The sequence below is a fragment of the Rhea pennata genome, chromosome 13, assembly GCF_028389875.1.
Source record: "Rhea pennata isolate bPtePen1 chromosome 13, bPtePen1.pri, whole genome shotgun sequence".
Taxonomy (NCBI): Eukaryota; Metazoa; Chordata; class Aves; order Rheiformes; family Rheidae; genus Rhea; species Rhea pennata.
This window is the reverse complement of record NC_084675.1, coordinates 9,805,753-9,826,714: the sequence shown is the minus strand read 5'-3', so window position 1 is coordinate 9,826,714 and position 20,962 is coordinate 9,805,753. Positions and strand designations below refer to the sequence as shown.

Genomic DNA, 20,962 nt, shown 5'->3' with positions numbered 1-20,962 from the left:
CAAATACTATATCAACTTGTATAAAAGATTTGACTTATTTTGTCCCACAGTACACTGTGCGAGTGCTCATCATTGATCGCAGTAAGAAGTACTCAGTAAGTACTCAGACTCTGTAATGTATTGATTAAAATACCCTTTACTGGAGATAACACAAGAAGTAAAAAGGAAATAGCATAGATAATCTTACGTCCCTTCAAACGTGGGGAACCTCGAGTTCCACAGTATCAGACTAATCTCTAGTTTGTTTACAGCATGGTGCACTAATCCTGCCGATTCTGTGGGTCACCAGAATTACGGTCTTTAGAGCTCTTGAAGGATTTTGTTAGAAGTAAAACAATTCTATTCATCATTTTAATTGCCAAGCAGAAATTCACATGAGAACACACAGCTTCAGTTCAAGAAAAAGACAAGATGGCATAAAGGGCAAGGGCCACGTAGGAACTGCCTTCCAGGCTTCTCCTTTATGATTAGCAGGCAAAGTTCATCCTATGGCCAAGCAGCATGTGCAGCACAGCACAGGCCTGCGCCTAATGCAGTCACCTGTTACATGATGTATAATAAACCCTGATGTATACTAGTATACGTGCCCTCTCCTGCCTAATACCAGGCTGGGACAAGATAAAGTGTAGAGAAGACAAACAGTGAAGAAAAGGAGAAAGATTACACTAAGAAATATTTATTTCCTTTCTATGTAGTTAAACACTGTGGCATCTACTCCAGTGACAGCATGCGTAATTTCTGGCTGCAACCTTGATAATAGGTTTTGAGTAGTTCAGTGATTGTAGAGATGCAGTAAGATTACGACAGCAAATGTTAATAAGCTGAAGTTAGAAGAACTGTCTTAGACATAGTCACCATAGGCTTTACTGCAGGTGCTCTCTAGAAGATATTCTCCTCTTGCAAAAATACTAATTTCTTGCCACTGACACAAACATCCCTTTTTAATATACACTAGAAGTTGCAAAGACAAAAAGGCCAAGTTGATTTCTAGAAACATCCATGAACACAACCTAATTTTACTGTCTCAGCTACAGTGAATCATGAACTATTGTGAACCACTTAATACCAGGTGAATCCCAGCTACTGTGAACTGGACATCCATTCCTCTGACAGTCACAGAACAAACTGGCTGAATTATGCTCTAAGCGCTTAAGCATACCTAACATTTATAAAACTCAAGATTTCATCTTTGAAAGGTCAATTGTTTCCCCTTCCACAGAAGGGAGCAATTGGCAAGACTGCTCAAAAACTTTAAGTTTTTAACCTAACAGTTTATTCAATTACAGTTGGACAATATAAAATCACTGGTTGATTAGGAAGCGGAAAGGGAGAATCAGCTCCTGTGATCAAGAAGAGGAGCACAAAATGGTACTTCCTACTCTTCTAGGCAATTCTCCACCAGGAATCACAGTCTGAGCCTATGTAATTATGCATTCTGAATATACCATTTAAATGCATAGCTTTTAAAAAGCGAAACATTTAGCAGAGATCAAAGACCTTGTTCACTTGACAAAGATAAGCAAGATACTCTGAAATTAGTAATTTGTATGACTGATGCTTGAATATCCATTTGGTAGTCTTTATTTATAAATTTATGTTATTTACTCTACCTTCCAGATGTGTTCTTCAGTATAGCAAGAGCATCTGGGTAGCCATCCATATTGTAATCTCCAATGTGAAGTGTAATTGGAAATGAAGCTGCTGTTGAAGATCCGTCATTTTGATATGGTACAAAGCCCCAGAGCATGTCCTTATTTCTGAAGTCTTGCAAGACTGGAATCCACTGTAAAAGAAAACAAAAAGAACAGCTAGGTAAGAAAATTAATTTATAAAATTACTAAATTCTCTTTAAAACAGCTGACCATTCTAAGCTGCATCAGAATTCTCCATCATTTACAAACTTCCATAGAGGACATAACATTAAAAAATAAGGTTTATTTCCTAACGATGCCACCAAATAAAAAATCTTATTTGAAGACTTTCCTATACACTAAGTTATTCCAGAACAGAATAATAGATAGGGTTACAAGAATAAAGCACTTATGTCCTAGATTATGTCCACTATATGGTTATTTTGGAACAGCTTCACTGAAATTCACATTTGCCTGGAGTTCCTATTAATTTTTAAGTGTAAACACATCCAAAACCATCAGGCCTTGAGCTCCTGAGTCTCTTCGCTTTTCTCGCAGTTGCGAGCAACAGGTGGCATTAAAGACCTGGAGAAGAAGTTGTGATGCACCCTCATTAAACCTGTGGACAACACAAGCGGAGAGTGCAATCAATATGCTTGAGGACAGGAGTGCCACTCAGAGGGGACCTAGAAAGGCAAAAACGGGCAAGTAGAAACCACATAAAATTCAGCAAGGACAAATACAAAGTCCCGATTCAGAGAAAACCTCTGCAATGGAGACTGACCAGCTGGGGAGCAGCTCTGCTAAGAAGGATCTGGGGCTCCTGGTGGCCAGTAGGCTAAAGCTGAGTCAGCATGCACCCTGGCAGCAATGAAAGCTAGCAGTATACTGCACTCTATCTGCTGGTGACACTCCTGCTCATTGAGGCAAGTGATTATTCCTCTTTATTCTGCTCTTGTTGGTCTACATCTGGAAACCTTGTCCAGTTTTGGGCCTCACAGTACAAGACAGATGCTGATAAGCTTGAGTGAGTTCAGCAGAGGGCCCCCAAGATGGTCAGGCTGTTGCTTATGTAGCTACAAGGACAGACTGAGGAGATAAAGAAGAAGAAGAGGAAAGAACAGAAGGCTTTGGGGAGACCTAACAGCAGCCTTCTACTACCCTAAGAAAGTAACTGAGAAGACGGAACGAGGGTCTCTGATAAGATGTATGACATGCATGGCAGAAGAACCAGGGACCATAGTCATCGACTGAAACATGGAAGGTTTCAACTGGATATACAGGGGGAAAAAAAATCACTATGAGGGTAAGCAAGCACTGGGAGAGGGGCCCAGAGAGACTGCAGGATACCTGTCCTTGAATGTTTTCAAAATCCTTAACAACAACAAAACTCTAAACAGCATAGTCTGAATTCAGTGTTGACCTTGCTTAAAGCAGGAAACTGGACCTCCTGAGAACCTTTTCAACTTAAATGATTTATGGTCTATGATTTATGGATATTTCAAGAGCTTATGGATAGTTCAAGAGCTTCAGCCCCCACCTCTCAAATCCTCACCCAGCAGCACAAGATATTGAACTGCTGGATAAGAAATGAATATTCCAGTATCAAGTTAAAGTATAAAGGAAATGCAGAGTATAATTTGTCTAGGACAAAAAATAAAATACATCTGCACTTTCTTTCCAAAGTGCTGCAGAGGTGCTAAATAGGAATTTATCTTAATTAAAATCAGACTAATTTCACAAGTTGGTATGAAGCTGAAGTACCAGGGTTAACATTTCAATGCTACAGAAAAATTCAGTGGCATTTTTTAAGCTAGAAGTGATTTTATATATGAATAGCAGACAATGCCTTCAAAAAGACTGAAGGGTGCCATCCTAAAGGATTGCTATCACCAACCTCAACAGCACTTAACATCATCTTAAATGTCTCATCCAAGCCTTAATTTAGCTATTTCAGGAATAAGATCCTCGCACAAAGCAAGTAACACAGTTCCTGATTACAAATTACACTGCATTTCACTTGCAACCCAGTAAAACCTCTTCCCTATAATACAGGTATGATTTTATATCATTTCAGAAGTTCAAAAAGACTATGAAGCTGACTATCAAACAGAGAATGTTTTGTTGTGGGAGTGCTTGACAGCATCACTTCTTGATGTGTAGAGACCCTCACTTAACACAGTCCTGTAATCATGAACATCCCTGCCATGGGGCAATTGTATCTGACACTTTGACTGGTCCCTTGAGATTACAAACAAACACATACCTGTTAAAGCAGCCCGTAAAATTACTGAAAATGTGCACTAAGGTCATCTTTGCCTGGGTATCACAGACAACTTAGCAGTCTAGAGCAGTTGTGCGACACACTGCATGGCCTCCACGTGTAAATTACAATATTTGAACCACTAAAATGATTTAAAACATTAACAATGATTATCTAATGCCTGAAAACCCAAAGCTGAAATTAAACATACTTTATCCTTTTATTTTTCAACATCTTTCTGCCTAATGTTAGTTGCCAAAGGTTTGAAAAAAAAACTAATGAGAAAAATGGGAAGTAAGAAATAGGCTCTCAGTCTTAGAAATTTTTCAAAGGGACAGATTTCCTAGCACTTATTTGCCAGTCAGAAGACAAACACTCTAATTTTGAAAAACACTGATTGGAATCAGAACCATAAAGTAGAATATAGTCTTTACTTTACATAGTATCATTCACACAAAGAGTCATTGCAATAATATCCAATTATATCCATCATTTATTTTTCAAATGTTCCCATATATGGTAACATAATTTTAAAGAAACTAAATTTAAAATGTATTTTTAGGAGCAAATACAAATTAGCATTCTGTTTTTACTTTACTTAAAGAATGATTCATAAAAACAATCCTACAACCAAGAGGTCTACAGTAAAAGGTGGACAATAAACAATGTGTGAGCAAAATGGAAACCTAACCATCATCCCTTTGCGTTTTACAAAGTAAAATTTATATATTTTACTGAAACAGTTGTGGGACTTCATATAATAACAGTTACAGAACATTTCAAAACAGCAGTCTCACCTTATCTGTGACCAGAACAGATTCTGGCATCATATATAATTTATTCTGACAGATTAAGTTCACAAAGTAATCCGTGTTTTCAGTAAAACTTATTATGTTTATTTCTATTATAAATAGTGACATTATTCAATGTAGAGCATGCAAGATTAATTGTTCATGTGCCTTAGGACATATATTTCTGTACAGAAGGTAAAAAATGAAAATATATTTGTCAATATTACAACTCTCCTGTTTCTTTTGTATTTGATAATCCAGACAATTACTTTAAGCTTCATGTTTGCTATTACTATTTTAATAAGAAAAGGACAAAAATGTTTTTTGTTTTCTTTTACTGGAAGATACAAATAGATGGATATAATGAGGACACACAAAGCTATTTGGGATCTTTTGATCATATGATTTCTGTTACTTTGTTCAGATGAAAAACAGATTGTAAGTATACCTAAAAAGTTTAAATGAACACACAGAGAATTCAGACAAAAATAAAAATTACTTTTTCACTTCCTCTGTTCATTTCCATTATACAACATCAATAATATCACTATTTAAACATTTATTTATACAGATATTTTTACTCATTTATACTTTAAAGATTTTGCAGGCTAAAATAAAAAAGAGTATTTTTCTTGAAGAGCTTGAAATTTTGTTGTCAAACTCTTCAAACACCTTTTTCCCAACAAGCAGTAGAGCAACTGCTTTCCTGCTCTGTGAGAAGACTGGCTCTTTTTCACTTTGCAAAAGGTCTCAGCTACCTGAAAAAGTTTTAAAACCTGTGGCACTCACCCCACTTACCTCACACAGGCTCATTTCTCTGAGTCCACTTTCTTATCCACATTAGAAAAGACAGTTCACCTGCTCTACAGCCTGTTAGCAGGTCTTTGAATCAAAACTCGGGGACTAACACATCTCAAAATGGATTTAACTACGGCCACAAAAGCCAGGAAGCATGACAGGCAGCTGCCCTGCTGCCGAGCGCCCAGCAGAGCTGGGGAGCAGGCTGTGCGCCAGAGGCATTTGCAAGCGGGTTGCCCGCTCCTGCCCAACACCTTCCTGGCAATGCCAGGGTGTCCAGTCCTTCCCAACACAAGCACTAATGCATCCTGAAGGCAGGCGGCTATCAAGAGTGGCCTGAAAGAACTGGCCAGAGCCACAGGAGGCTGTGTGACCCCTCTCGGCTGCACACGCACGTTACAGCTGAGCTGCACATGAAGAATAAATGCAGTAGGTTGAGGAAGTGTTAAGTTGTCAGGGCATACGAAGGTCGCCTGAATTCCTTATAAAGTTGAGTAGCTACTAGTTCACAAAAATAAACTAAGTAGATTACATTACAGCATATGATGGATGATGAAAGCCCAAAGGAAGAGGATCCCCAATATTGTTTTAACAACATAGAAAAGAGTAACCAAAGGAAGAAAAATCATTCTCAATGCTGGAACACGGCTAACAGCCACATGGCTGCTCTGGGAAAGACTTAACAATCCAGACATGATGAGAGGATCTTGCAGAATATGGGATTTATGAAAATTACAGCAACAGCAATTTCCCCCCAGCTCCCTTTCTAAGATGTTAGAGGAATTAGGAAAACCTGCTTGCAATAACCAACTACTGCAGCTCACCAGGGCTGCCAGGTACATCACTAGCCTAGCAAACGATGCCCCAGAGACCTGCGATTTGCCATAGGACGTGCTGCCCGGTTCTGCACTTCAGAGTGCCTAGACGTGCAAGAGGAACACAGTGGTAACTGCAGTCTTTCTACTGACAAAGGCTGGCTCTAAGGGCCATCAAGCACACAAAGAAACTCTCAAAAAGAGAGACTGGAATAATGCTGTTTACCAGAGGAAGCAAATGGAAGAAAAATCATACTTAATACTAGGAAGAATTAAAAGATGATCAGCCATCTCTAAGAATACCAGAATATCCAGAGTTGCTACAGTGAACAATACCAGAACTTTACAACAAGACTTGGGGAGAACTCTAGATCAGAATCAAGATGAAATCTAAACCAGCTAGCAGATCACTCTATAGTTATTGCAGGACACCTGAAATTTCCTTAAATTCACTTAACACTAACCACAACCAGAAACAGCATATGGGATTCTATTTCAGGTCTGATGGCAATTCTGTTGCTATGGAAACATTCACTCCCCTCCCCTTTTTTTTCTTTTTAAGTTTTAGTAGGACTGTATCTCCTTAAATCACTCAGATGTTCTTCTCTGGCCTTTTCTTGGCTTCATTATCCAAAGATTGAAAACAGCTGAGTATAATTTTTATAGTATATAAATATATGCTTGCTCTCTATATAAAAAAATATAAATACTATATAAGTATATAAAATACATAAATACGGTATGTGTATAAATATATATTTTTATAAATATAATGATCTACGTAATAGATATTTGTATTTATATAAAGTACAGTTTTTATAATACTTATAAAAATAAATAATTAAATAAATTAAAACCTATGCTGAAAGAAGTTAATCCATGAAATAATTCTCTTAGATCTGCTTGGCTTTCAAGTAACCAGCCAGCTGTGCCAAAGATATAATAAGTAAATACACTGTGGACTGACAGATATCAAACAAAACAGGATCCCACCAGAATAACAGATCTAGAGCTTGCCAATGTATATCCGTAACTGACATCCCATTGAATGCCTCTCCACAGCGCAATTATTTAGAACTACAAATTTTATATATGCACATTCTCAATCAGTACACATTTCATGCCCACACAGCACACACCATCATGTGTTAACTGTTGTTCATTTGGTTTCACATGCCAAAAATACCTCCATACCAAAAACTAAATAGAGATAATGGACATATAGCATCAACAACTTTTTCTGTATTAGACTTCCAGTGTCTCAATTCCCTGCACATTCTGTCTAAATATCTAGCTGTTCCACATGGAATACTATTGCGTTGCTGAAACACATAGTACTCATTATTATTTCCTTCTAATTGTTAAACTGATTAAATGAACCCAGGAAATAGCTGCAACCTGTTTTCACATGAAGTTGATCATCACTCATGAAGATTAACTTATTTAATCAAAGCTCAGAAGTTAGGTAATTTGATTTCATAGATGATCCAATTAAATGAAATAAAAACATACCACTTTCAAATCAACATGAAGGAGTCTGAATCTCCTGAAGGTAGGTTCCTTCTCTCTGAAGGAAATGTACAACATGCAGATGCGTGCATGCATAAAGAAATTGCTATTTTCCACTATTTCAGAATGGAAAAGACAAATGCTTTCCAAGAAGCAAGTCCATCTCTTCTAGACCAGTCTAAGAGTACAAGAGAAGAACATGCTAAAATATAATCCTTGAAAAAGGTAAGGCCAGAATAAGTGAATGCAATTTGATATTGTCGTTTTTAATTAAAAGGTCACTCTAAAAATATTCAGGGAAAATTGTTCTAAAGTTTCTAGGTGACTTAATACTTTTTAATACTTTGTTCTTACAGGATGAGATTCTTTTAGATTCTGCACTCTTAAAAATAAGATGCTAATACTGGCCTGCTGATTTTTAATTCATTAAATGTCATTATCTTGGAAATTATTTTAAAATTGAAATTACACAGTGAAATTGCTAAGTACATGAACTAAATATAGTAATGAGAATGTCAGAAGTGGTATGTTAAAGATCTAATGCATTAGTAATTCAGCAGTTAACCTCTATCAACACATGCCATAATAAACGAACAGAAAAACTGTCTATGTATAATGTTACTTCAAAGCAGGTTAAAATAAATGACTTGTCTTTGGCAACATCCTGATATTATGTGAATTGACCCACACCTTCCTCTACCATTACCATATCATTTCTTTCTAGAAATGTATCATGAACAACAGATAGCGTAGCTTGTCTTTAGCCCAATGCCAATCACTCACTATTCTCAAATAACAGCGGTGGATCTTACAGTGGTAGATGAGGTTTGTGTGTGGCTGATTTTCACAAGAACTTACTTTCACTGAGAATTTACTTAAACAGAAATACTCAGATGTCTTTTACTTCATATATTATCAAGAGTAAGGAATTAAATTTAGAGCTTTACTAGAAGGACAATTGTCTTAATACATAAGTTCTGCAAGTTCTGCAAGTTCTTCTCCATTTATTCAAAAGTGAGATGGAAGCAGCAAATTACAGTGAGATAATGAACAAGACACACTTAATAAATGATAGTGTTCCCTCCTTTGACCAGAAAATAAGTATCAAAAATTAACCATCTATTTACTTTACACAAAGGCCATGACATAAAAATCAAACCCTATTGTAACACTGTGTATCCGGGAATTCTATAACGTCTTCCTTGTGAACAAAGAATAGAAGCAACAAAGTGAAAGTCAACACGCCCAGGAAAACATGAATTTATACAAATAGAGGCTGAAAGAGGTATTACCAGATCGAGAGTTTCTTATTCTTTCTTACACTGATGCCTATTCCACCTATTCATATTGCCTTGACTTCCTGGTAACTGTGCATTTTGCTTTCCAATAGAAAGTGATTTTTCTTGCTACCAGAGAACTATGCTATGCCCTGTGCTCTAGAAATTCTGACTCTTTAAAATCTTCACTATGAATATGGGCTGCAGACCCTTATAACAAGCACCTTACCAAAGTATGTACTTTTCCTTGGGCATATGAATACTTTTATCCATAAATTCTGAAACACAGATCAGACAGAGCACTTTTTATGATAAAATTTCTACTTTTTAATTTGTCACTAAAGGAATAATCAATAATGCACAAAAAGATTAGAAACATGTATGGTATACATTATAGATTTTTGTAAGTATGGGTGCAATCGCCTGTTTTAAGTAACAGCTTTTTAGATCATCTTTAGCTTTAGGTTCAAATTGCTGAATATGAATTTATTAAAACATTTATTAAAACATCAAACAGCTCTTAGCTTAACTTGTTTTAAAGTACAACTTCATAATAATGCAGGGCATTGTAAATACTTAAATAGATTAGCATATCCTTTAAAATATGTGAATATCTACTAGTCTATTTCACAAATTACAACTACGTCTCTCAAAACAAGTAGAAATTTCTTCAACAAAAGATGCTAAAGTAGTTTAATTGAAGCCTAATTCTCAAGATAGATACTATAAGTTAGTCTTTGTATATCTGGTTGGAAATATATCCAAAAACATTTTTTTAAACTTGAAATGCTTAAAAATGTTATTTGAGCCCAGAAACTTAGTACTTGGAAAATGCATTTAATTAATAACTGTGAAAAGTATTGAGAAAATGGGGGGGGGGAGGGTGAAATGTGTGGGCTGGTAAGCCTTGACCGGTACTACTATTTCTTTTTTCTTCCCCCCCTCTATAAAACAACTCCCTAATTTAAACTAAGTCAAAGAAGCTTACTTGTATTCACTAAATCTTTTTCCAACTCTTCATCACAAACTTATTTTTCATCTAGTAGTAGGGCAGCTATACTGCTTAGAATGCAGCATTTTGCACTGTAAGAAAAAGACTCATTTAGAAGTGTCAATAGTTTTTTCAGGTAGAATTACTGACTGTATAAAATCCTATGTATGTAACCTTTTCCACCAGGAACAATTTAGATAGATAGACAGAACAAAAGAAAACCTCTCTTGTAGTCTATCATTACAGGTGAGGTGTTTTATTTTTCACCACTATCCTGAAAAATCATTTTCCTTTCCTACACTGTTTCCAATCCTATGTAAACATGGTATTTTCCTTTATCTTTACAATTCCAAATTCAAAATACCTGATCCATTCCTAGCTTAGATAAGTAGATGGCACTTTTTTGACATGTAGTATCTTCACAGACTGGTAATAAATGTTCACTTTGTCCATCCCCATCTGTCAAAGAGAAAAACAACTGTCAGCTTTATATCTTCAGAATCAGAAATCCTGTTTGCAAAAGATAAATTGCTTTTAAAATGTGAAAAATTAGACCAAAATAAACTAGACCTTTTAGAATTCCTTCATCTTCGTAATGTCTCCTCTAACTTGGGTCTTTTGTTTGAAGATCATCTTTGTTAAGGTATTTTCATTTTGACCCATAACATAGACATCTGAGAGTAAGTTACCATTGAACACAAAAATAATTAACTAAGAAGCTGGGGAACCTGGCAGCTCTGAATTTAGCACCCACTTTTGCTGTTTGTTTCTTTTGTGCATCATTTGGGCAGAACAATTAAAACAGGTTACTCAGTTTAATTTTTTGCTTACATGCACTAGACACAGAAGAATAAAAGTACTTAGACTGAAGGCTGTTTCTAAACTTAAAATGGGGGAACTGTTTAATTTGCAAATTATGAACTATGGAAATATTGAAGGCATTGCTAGAACAGAATTAAGTTGCAGAAATGTAGGCGTTCTGTGAAATATGAAATTTAAATTAAGGCATAATCTTCTAATCACATTTCTTCAGAAATTTCAGCCTAAAGTCATTTTAGAAGGTTTTCAATAAATGATGAGGACAAAGAACCTGCAAGTATTAACTCTCCTCTTGCTCTTGGTTAGTTATAAAGGGATAAGGACAAGGTTGTTCTCATTTTAAATTAAGCTGCAGAGCAGAGGAGAATATAAAATGTTTTATTCTACTTAAATTGCCCACATTCATCTTGGTAAGGAGATAACTCAATTTGTTAGTCTTGGTAATTAATGTTTAGTAATACTGCAGTGTATTGACAAGACCAACCTAAGTAGCTTTGAAGAATAATGAAGCTATAGGGCAGGAAAAAGGATGGAACCTTCATATAATTAGATAAGGAGCCACCACGTAACAAAGATTTTACTGCTCTGGTTAAATAGCATTCATCTGTAAAAGTAAAATTTGATTAAAACATTTATTTCAGTACAACTAAAGAATGAATAGCAAGTAAATATATATTAACATGAATATTTTTGCCCCTGCAACTAAAAATGATACGATACATACTTCATATTAGAAGTGCACAGTTTCCCTGCTTTCTTTGACCAGAATCTACAGGTCAGTTTTAGGTAATTTTTGCCATAGGCTCATGTTTCTAGGTGCATCTTCTCTTCAGTTCTGTGTAACATATATTTAATTGTTAAAAAGAAATTAGTAAAATATAACTGTAACTACTATGTTACTGTTTATTTGTAAAAAACAAACAAACAAACAAACAAACAAACATTTTTTTTTCTTGCAAGTAATATCCTTAAAAGGACAAGGAAAATACTGAAGATATAAGGAGCCTGAGGGGCTTTCCTCAAGCTCAGCTAGATTTCAATTGATACCTGCATTCACTCTCCAAAATTTTTTCTAATAGAGTTGTAGATATCCACTTATAAATACTGGAAGTTTTTTTTTTTAACACACTGCTTAGCAGAATTTAAAAAGACTACAGAGAAACAAGGTACAGTAATAACAGTAAGTTTATACAATCTTATTTCTCTTAAGTTTAGATGGCTGACAAAATTTTAAGCTGTTTATACATTACTGTAAATTCCACTTCTCTAAAACAGTTAATACTTCACTTAATATTTTATTAAAATGCGTTATATGGCTCTACGATAGTATGGCTTTACAATACATTAGTATTTTAAAGTGATAAAGGTTGTGAGGCCCTACTGTTGGTGACCACACAGTAGCTGACTGAGGATGCTGAGCTGTCTAAAATCATTTGCCTCTCCTCTCTCCCTAAGCCCACGGCCGACCAGCTGATGTAGCTCTGGAATGGGCCACTGCAGAACCAGATCAGTGTCAGGCTGGGCACATTGGAAAAAGCAGAAATGTAAGGGCAGGGAAGGGAATGAATAGGGCTGGACCACCTAAATGTTGATTCAGAAGCATTTAACACGTGGAACTGCCTTCCCAATTGACAGGCAGGAAAAACTACCAACTTCAAAGGTGAATATCAGAAAGCAGAATCTAACTAAAAGCACTTCCTTTAAATCTTCTTGTGGCTCCTAACTGTTTAGTTTTCAATGCATTTTATGCTCACTTAAAAAAAACGAGGAATTAATGCTGCTTTTGATGCAGTACTTTTTCCGTACATAAATTTTTCTTTCACATTATTACTTACTTGTCATGTTGGACGATTTAAAGTACAGCTGCATGTATTTTATCTATTAAGTGCTTAACACACAAAAAGATTGTTTTTGAGAACTATGCATTTATTTGCATATTGCTCAAAATTTATATACGGTAAGTGAGAATTAGGGTGATTATTACTGAATCTCACAGTGATGAAGAAGAACACAGTAAAAGAAAGCTGGAGCAACTGGAAGCATCTAACTTTCCAACATAAAATATTTACAACATATGTGATAATAAGTACTTCATAAATCTACCTGCCTGAAGAACTTCATAATTGCTACCATCTCTCAACCAAAAGAAAAGACCGGGTACATTACTTGTACTACAGAATAGACAAATAAAATTCTAAATGTAAAAGGCAGAAATGAAGCACCAACAATAAAAATGCAGCTGTAAATAGGACATCAGTGAAACAAGAATGTGTTGTGAGTTGTAATACAGTAGTTCAGAACCAAAGCACAAAGAGTTAAATACTGTATCACAGAAGAGCAACAATGAAAAGAAGGAAAACTCAACATTATTCATCTTTATTGTACTATCATCTCATTTCTTTTCTGGTTTCTATGCTTTATATCTATCTAATGCACATCTTAAGATGTACAGATCCTTCTTTTATTGTTGATCCTTGATCAAAAGGAATTTTCTGAAGTAAAGACAATAAATGATAACATATTTTACTAATCAACTACAGCAGTTACCATTTTGACAAAAATAAAAAGGAAGAAGCATAAAACTTACTAAGAATACGTAGAATATCTAAATGCCAATCTTACAAATACAAACATGATTTAAAAAAAAACACAAATAACTCAAAAAATAGCCCTAAGAATAAAGCTAGGGCAGAATCCATTTCATTATCCAGTTCTGATATTGTCATTTACACTATCCTGATTTGTAATAACTAGAAATCCAATGTTTCCTACATTTCTGAAGCTTTTTCAAAAGGTGCTATGTGAAGCCAACAGACTGATACAGCAGCTTTCAGAGGGGGAAAAAATTCTTAGTCTTGTATGACTCCTATCTTGAAGTGCCAATTGAAATAAAAACTTCTGGTGCAACCCTTTGTGCAAATCCTGAAGACCACACAACAAAACCCAGCAGTGCTCATGAAAGAGCTCATTCTCACTATGACCTAACTTACTGTGAAGCTACAATGCTAACTCAGACTTTCTTCTTGTTTTCCTCTCATTTTCATGCTTGGTTTAGTTTTCAATTTAAATAAATATCCTTTAACTCTAACTTTAAATTCCTCCACAAAGAAAGAGCAAGCCAGAAATGAAAAAGGAGTATCATTAGCACATTTACTCCAGCTCATTTAGGCTTCCATAGGTGATAAAACATGAACGTGAAGCTCTGCTGGGCTTACTAATGAATACTACATTGGTGACAACCACAGGATGAACTCATCAGACCAGCTCAAATAGGTTGTACTAGTTTCAAATTATTTAAAAAATATACTTTGCATAACATTGCTTTTATAATGTATTTCAACATAGGTCTAGCTAAAACGTGACATCCACAAAAACTCTTCAATATTTATAAAAATTAACATGATCATTATAAAAATTATCATCACCAGAAGAACATTCTTTTCTTTTCCAATGTTGCTTTTCCAGTCACCTTGACTGCTTATTTTATCATTTTTGCAACTATTAACCATTTCAAAATTAACTTAGATGTAGGAATAAATAAAAATGAACAGGTTTAATTTAGAGTTGGATATAAACAGAAATTTCCCTATTTACACAAGAAACTTACTAAGATTTAAACACAAGTGCATATTTTCTGGATGACTGTGCAAAACTGTATTAACTGTTTGTTAAAAATGTGTGTAGTTTGTATGCATTTTTTCATGGTTCTGTGGCTCATATAATTTTACTCTCCATCTGAATGTCCTCAGGTGAAATGCGTTCATTTTGTCAAACAAACAGCACTGAAATACCATACTGTTAGGTATCATGTTCTCAACACATGATCCTGGCTTGAATGTGACACTAAAAGTTATATTATTAATAAAGATCAAGTTTTATAGGCAGTAGAAAAGGAGGGGAAGAAGCAATTCTATATACTCATCACTTGCAAATTTGTACTTATGTTAAAACATTTAGAGATAAAATTAGCAATCTCAGATAATCTAGAAATCACATGAGAATGATTACTGCTGCCTATTCAGTGTATTTCCAAGAAAACTCATAGGCACAAAACCTTTCCAATATTTAACTCATGCCTGTATACTGCTACAAATCCAAACCTGAACAAGAGTAAGCCAGAAGTTCCCGGGGAGCACAACTCACATAGATGGATTTTATGAGAAAAAAATAAAAATTAAAGCTGAACTTTTAAATTTCATTATGAAAGTTAACACTTGCAAAAACTAAGTTCAGATCTTTTCGGTCTATTTTAAAAGTAATTTTGAGAGGAGAAGAAAAAAATAAAAAGCTTTTAAATTAGAACAACAACAACATACGTTTATTAGAACGTATTATACATTCAAAATGCAGTATTAATGTGCAGTAACATAAGTATATACTTTAAAACAAAAGCACAAATAGTAAGCTGTGTCCCAGTGGTTGCTCTAAGAGATTGATTGATCCCTAAGTCCTAGCAGCTCACTAAATTGCACATCTACATGTAGACGTGTTACTGTCTTCTAGTTTGCAGAAGTGACACTAGAGTTTGTGTAGTTTCAGTTCTGACAGCTAACAAATTACTGCAGCAGGTCCATTAGTTTTTCCCCTTTCTATATGAACCAACTGGATGATCCTCCCAGATTGGCAGAGACCTTTTGTGATGGAGGGGTGAGGGAGGGAGAAAAGAACCCTGTCAATTCTATAACCTATATCCGTCCATAATTTAAGAAAAATTGTATACATACACACACACACACATCTATATATTTATATATACAGGTTGAATAGACAAATAAGCAGCAGGCTCTAAAATGGAGCAGAAACAAGACACAATCCTCCACTACTAACTGAGTACTAACTCTTTTTCTTTTTAAGAAAAAGAGTGCAAATGAACTATGACGCTCTTTCTCACTTTAAGGAGGAGGGAGAGAATATAAAAGGACTTGCATAAAATACTATCTCATTTTTAAGCAGAGTTGGCTGTTAACATAGCTGACAACTTTGCAGTATCTGTCTTGTCTCTCATCTTTAAAATGGGTATTCCTACATAACAAGTATTACCTAACCTCTAAACTGCAGAAATACTTGCTACCATGCTACACTGGTATAAACTCAGAGGAGACACTTTGATCTCAGGAGATTTATAAAGGAATAGTTGAAGAAAGAAATTAGCCCCAAATGACAGAGTGCCTTACAGAACCATGTACAGTACTATATTTATTGCACACACCTGTGCAGTGTACTTTTCAACTTGGGCTTTGAAAGGAAATAGAAACTTGCAGAAATCATCTAATCACTCAAACTGCTTTGTAATGCAGTAAGACAGACTTGCAGTTACCAAGAGCAAAACAGCTTCTAGTATGTATACGTTGAAATTTTTCTACGTTAAACAGCTATTTAATTCTACTACAATATAATCTGCTCATTTAAAGACAAAATTGAATCCCTCCCCCCATTTTTGGTATAACAGACTGATTATTACAACTTATTCCAGTTGTGTTAAATAAAAAGCATTTTTTCTTGCAGATACAAATAAGCTAACTACACAGGCTAAGACTGAGAGAAGAGTGAGGCTTGCATAATTCTGAATTTGATGCTACCTAAAAGCAACACATTTTTGATACTCTGAGGTCTGCCTGCCCTGAGTGCCTGCTGTTCTCTCCTGAGCATACGGATTCAAAACTAGCCCTGGTCCCTGTTCTGTTACAGACCCTTGGTAAGAGCAACCAGCCCAGGTCCTTGCAAAAAGGTAAGCGGGAAGGGGGGAAATAATAAATCTTTTAGAGTACAATAAATGCCAACATATTTTTCTCTGCTGTTGATGATTTGAAGTCTAAGTAAGCATAAAGCATCCCTGTTTAACATGATACATCCTCACGCAGCTTTATATGCTTTTTGTTACACCATGCATATAGTTTGCTTACGTCTCTCACTCACTACTTTGCACAGTTCTCATTTTCCTTCATCATGAGCCTGTCATTTAAAGTTCTAAAGAAGAGTAGTAAAATAAGGAGGCAAAAGCCCTGCCAGAGTAGTGTTCAAAACAATATCCTTCTGGGGCAGGCAAAAAGACAACCAGTACCACTGAGCTTAATATTCAAACAAAATAAGGGTTCATTTGAAAGCTGATTATCTTACATTTGTCTTCTGAAGTAGTGAAAGGATTAGAATTCTTTTGTTACACTCTGCCTTTAGGTGTTTGAGGAGATGGTCATGACAGTGATAATTAGCATAAATTACTAAGATAATTATGCATTATAAAAAGAATCAATGTCAGCTGCTTTTAGAAAATGTGAATCACAACTTCAAAAAAAAAAACAGATGTAAAGAGCTTTTAGAGATGACTCAAAGTTCTATGGACATCTTATAAAAACCCTCACAACACTCTCCTTCACAGCAGATCAGTCCTGCTTTTAAGTCTGTCTATATCCTTCCAAAGAATCCATATTAACACCTACACTGCAAGAAAACCACTTCAGCATTGCTTGCCAGCAAAGCACACAAGCATGCTTGCAGACTGCATCTGGGCTTCTATCTAAAATGGAAAGAAGAGTTTAGCTCACAGTATTTACTGGAATCCAAGCAGGAAAAGGAGATGAGATTAAATACAAAACAAGAAAACTCCTTGTCCACCAAACAACAAATGGCATGGAAATTCTTGTTGTAGTTTAAGCTTAAAAGTTCCAGCTAACTCGTATTGTTAAAACAGCAGCCATGAAGCCCAGCAGAACAGCTTGGAATTATTATCTATTGCTACACATTTAGAGAGCTTAGATAGCATCAAAGCTTGCAAATCAAACTTTCTAATAAATGGGGAGTGCTTTTCTTCTTTTCTTCTTTTTCTTGAAAAAAGAAATCCACTTATACTACTGAATTTTTGGTTAGAGAACTTCTGTTACGTTAACCATAAACATAATTGAAGAAAAATTTGATGCTGAGGATATTCAACTGCTCAACAAGTAGAGAATAGGTGGTGTGCATACCACCATCCTGAATTCACTACTGCAAAGGAATCCTTAATGCACAGGCTCCTTTGACAGAAAGTCCTATTAAGTGAGATCAGCTCTTTCCAGGAGACATGAACAGTTGTCAGCAACATAAATACAACTTGGCAAAATTTGGGAAAATCTTTTTCTAGAAAAGAACTGTCAAAAGTGATTGAATTTACAAAAATGACTAATATAAATCTGACAGGTATCACTGCACAATATCACTGGCTAGCAATTAACAAATAGGACAGATACATCTGCTTAAGCACACATTCTGCAATGCACCATGGACTCAAATCACAAGTGGCAATTAACCTGGAACATTTCTATACACTACTGCTTCAGATTAATTGAAATGTATCTGTCACTAAAACAGTTTTTTCCTTCTCTAAGGTCTCAGAATTCTTTAATAACATCAACTTTCATATTGCTTCATCCAAAATGATCACAGTTAGAAGAGTTCTCCTCATACACAGAGCGCTTCAAACACAGAAATATTGTCTTCCTGCACCTTAAGGTTCTTAAAGAGTCCTTCTACTGACTATAGGGGCAGTAGTACATTTTTACAATGCAGTGCTCAAAGAACAATTGCATTGTAAAGAAGTTATTTACTGAGATGCGTTATTAAAAGCTTGCCTTTCACATGTATGTACTACATTTGAGGATGTGAGATTCTGAAGAGAACAAAAAAGTTAATGAAATTCAGATGATAAAAGAAGTTTAGATACAAAACTAAAAGCTACAAAATTGAAACACAACTCTGTAGCCAAAAAGCAGTGGATTTAAGATATCAGCTGCAGAATAATCAAAATTACTTTAAACAAGATTCTTCCACCAAAACACATTTTGCACAGTACAGCGAATACAATGAATGGCTTTAAAGACAAAGGTTAGGAATTCTCAGGTATCCTGTTTAAACATAAGCAACTAGCAATAAGCATCTACCTTTTCTTTCTATGAGAAAAATGACAATTTCTACTATTTAGCATATAAGTAGTTAACATACATGAAAGTAATTACTTGGTAGGAGAAAGAACAAGGAAGATTATCTCAGAATTCTTAGTTGGATAACTGGATTTTAAACATGAGAAAATTTTGAATTCAGGTCTCTAAAAAACCCGAGTACAATTTAAATAATCCTAACCCAAGCTTTGTCAAAAAGCAAATAACTTTGCGTTGTACGATCAAACGTAGACTTAACAAATTAGAGTTGATCACATAGACAGAGACCCAATAGCTGCTAAGAAAATAATGAATAAAAATTAAAGAACCAAGTTGGAGTTGGCTAAATGCTACCCTGAGAAAGTGAGAGTTATGTCATATTTACTTACCAGGACACTATCAACAGCGTAAGATGGTTTAGTTTGGACAAACTATTTATCTTTGGTTCTCTTTGCATATAAGCTGCAACAAATTTCATAGCCAAACCTTAGCAAAACCAGTGAGTGATGAATCAAACATTTCAATTCTTAGATCAGATATGACAGGATTATTTATAAATGTCTGCTAAATTAACTGCATAGTTCAGTATCTGTTGTAACACTAATTTTCAGTAAAAATGAATTATTGCTATGTGGACAGCACAGTAGTCTACGCTAATTACTTCTAGGGCACTCCTTTACAGACAAATTTTGTTACGCTTCAATGTGGTAAGAAAAATTTTTCAGGTTTGGGTGTCCAAAATAAAGTTCATACACATCTTGCTATTCAAAAATATTGCTCATATTTCAAGCGTGCTCCACTAAAATCCTTACCTTTCTTTAATGAATAAAAAATTTAAAATGACAAATTATTAAAACTATCCCTTAATGTAATTATCAGAACTCCATCCAACAACTATGATTTCTGCTAAAGACAGTACAAGTAGATCTTATAAAAAGCCTCTGCTAGCATACAGGCAACAACAACAGAGAATTAATCATTTTTGCTATAGCAACCACCACTCTGCAATTACCATAGTGACATGAGAAGAATAGAAAAAAGTAATAATGAAGAGCTCCTACCTGTTTGGAGCAATGTGTCAGCCTGCTAAGTGCAGCATTCTCTAGTGCACAGCTTTGTTCACCTTAATCAACTGAATTGTCATTTAAAATAAATATGTCACAAAGCATTTCTGATTTATTTTGAAAAGGGCAATACAACTTTGTCAATTATTTTTTTGTCCTTTGGCCAAGCATAAACTATTGCCATCGTTTAACAGAGAACAGGGCTACTCATTTTAAAGGGTATGATTTTGACAAAGTCTAAGGTCAACTACATTTCCATAAATATTTTTTTCCCATGGAAAAACATGCAAATGTATATGTATATGTTCATATATTTGTGTGTGTGTGTATGGAAATCTTGTAGCTCTTGGAGATATATACATATATATAGGCGTATACACACACAAACACACTTGCATATCTTTATTATTTGAATACTTTAGGAATACTTGGTGCTAAGATTACACTAACAACTGTGATAATTTATTATAAAATCACCTAATTGTTGTTTTCAGCTCTATTTACCTAAATAATTCTACCTGATAGCTTTTGTTCAGCCTGCTTAGTTTAAGAGAGAGAAGCTTGCCCCAAATTAGCTACCTTGTACTCAAAGCTTCCCCCTCTCTTCTCTAGTGACAGCTAACCATTTCCTGCTTACTGGAAAGGGTACTACCCCTGCGCACGCCCAGGCCCAATGGAGCTGCAGTCCGGCATGCACAAGGTTAAGTAAATGAGAAGTGGCAAGGAGGGTGAAAGCCCAGAGCAGAGGGAGAGAGGAAATCCTTTCAAATCTTTAGGAGACAGCAAAAATCATCGGTCATGAGGTACAGAAAATGCTAAGAGAGAAAAGGGAAGAAAAGAGAGAGAGGTTTGTTTGCAACTCTGTACCTAACGTGTTCGTAGTCACAGAAGCTGTATCTCTATGCCAACAGTGAAGATGCTTGCTGCACATAAAGCAACTTCTTTCCAGACACATTTCGGAAAGCACTATTACTATCTAAAATTACAACCTATCATACCTCAAGATTTTCTTTGACTTACGATAATCACTGTTTGATAATTTTTGAACCAAGAAAAACTGAGAAAAAAAATAATGTTCAAGTCTTACAAAACGT

At 35.2% G+C, this 20,962-nt stretch overlaps 1 protein-coding gene across 3 annotated transcripts in view; it reads right to left on the bottom strand.

Moving 5' to 3' along the window:
• Positions 1–20,962, bottom strand: part of ITFG1 (integrin alpha FG-GAP repeat containing 1) — a 98,998-nt gene that overhangs the window by 38,103 nt on the left and 39,933 nt on the right. For all 3 annotated transcript variants that reach the window (XM_062586769.1, XM_062586770.1, XM_062586771.1), the window contains 2 exons: positions 10,440–10,534; positions 1,611–1,783 (listed from right to left, as the gene is read on the bottom strand). In XM_062586769.1, the coding sequence (XP_062442753.1) occupies positions 1,611–1,783; positions 10,440–10,534 (268 nt within the window). The remainder of the gene's footprint in view (positions 1–1,610; positions 1,784–10,439; positions 10,535–20,962) is intronic.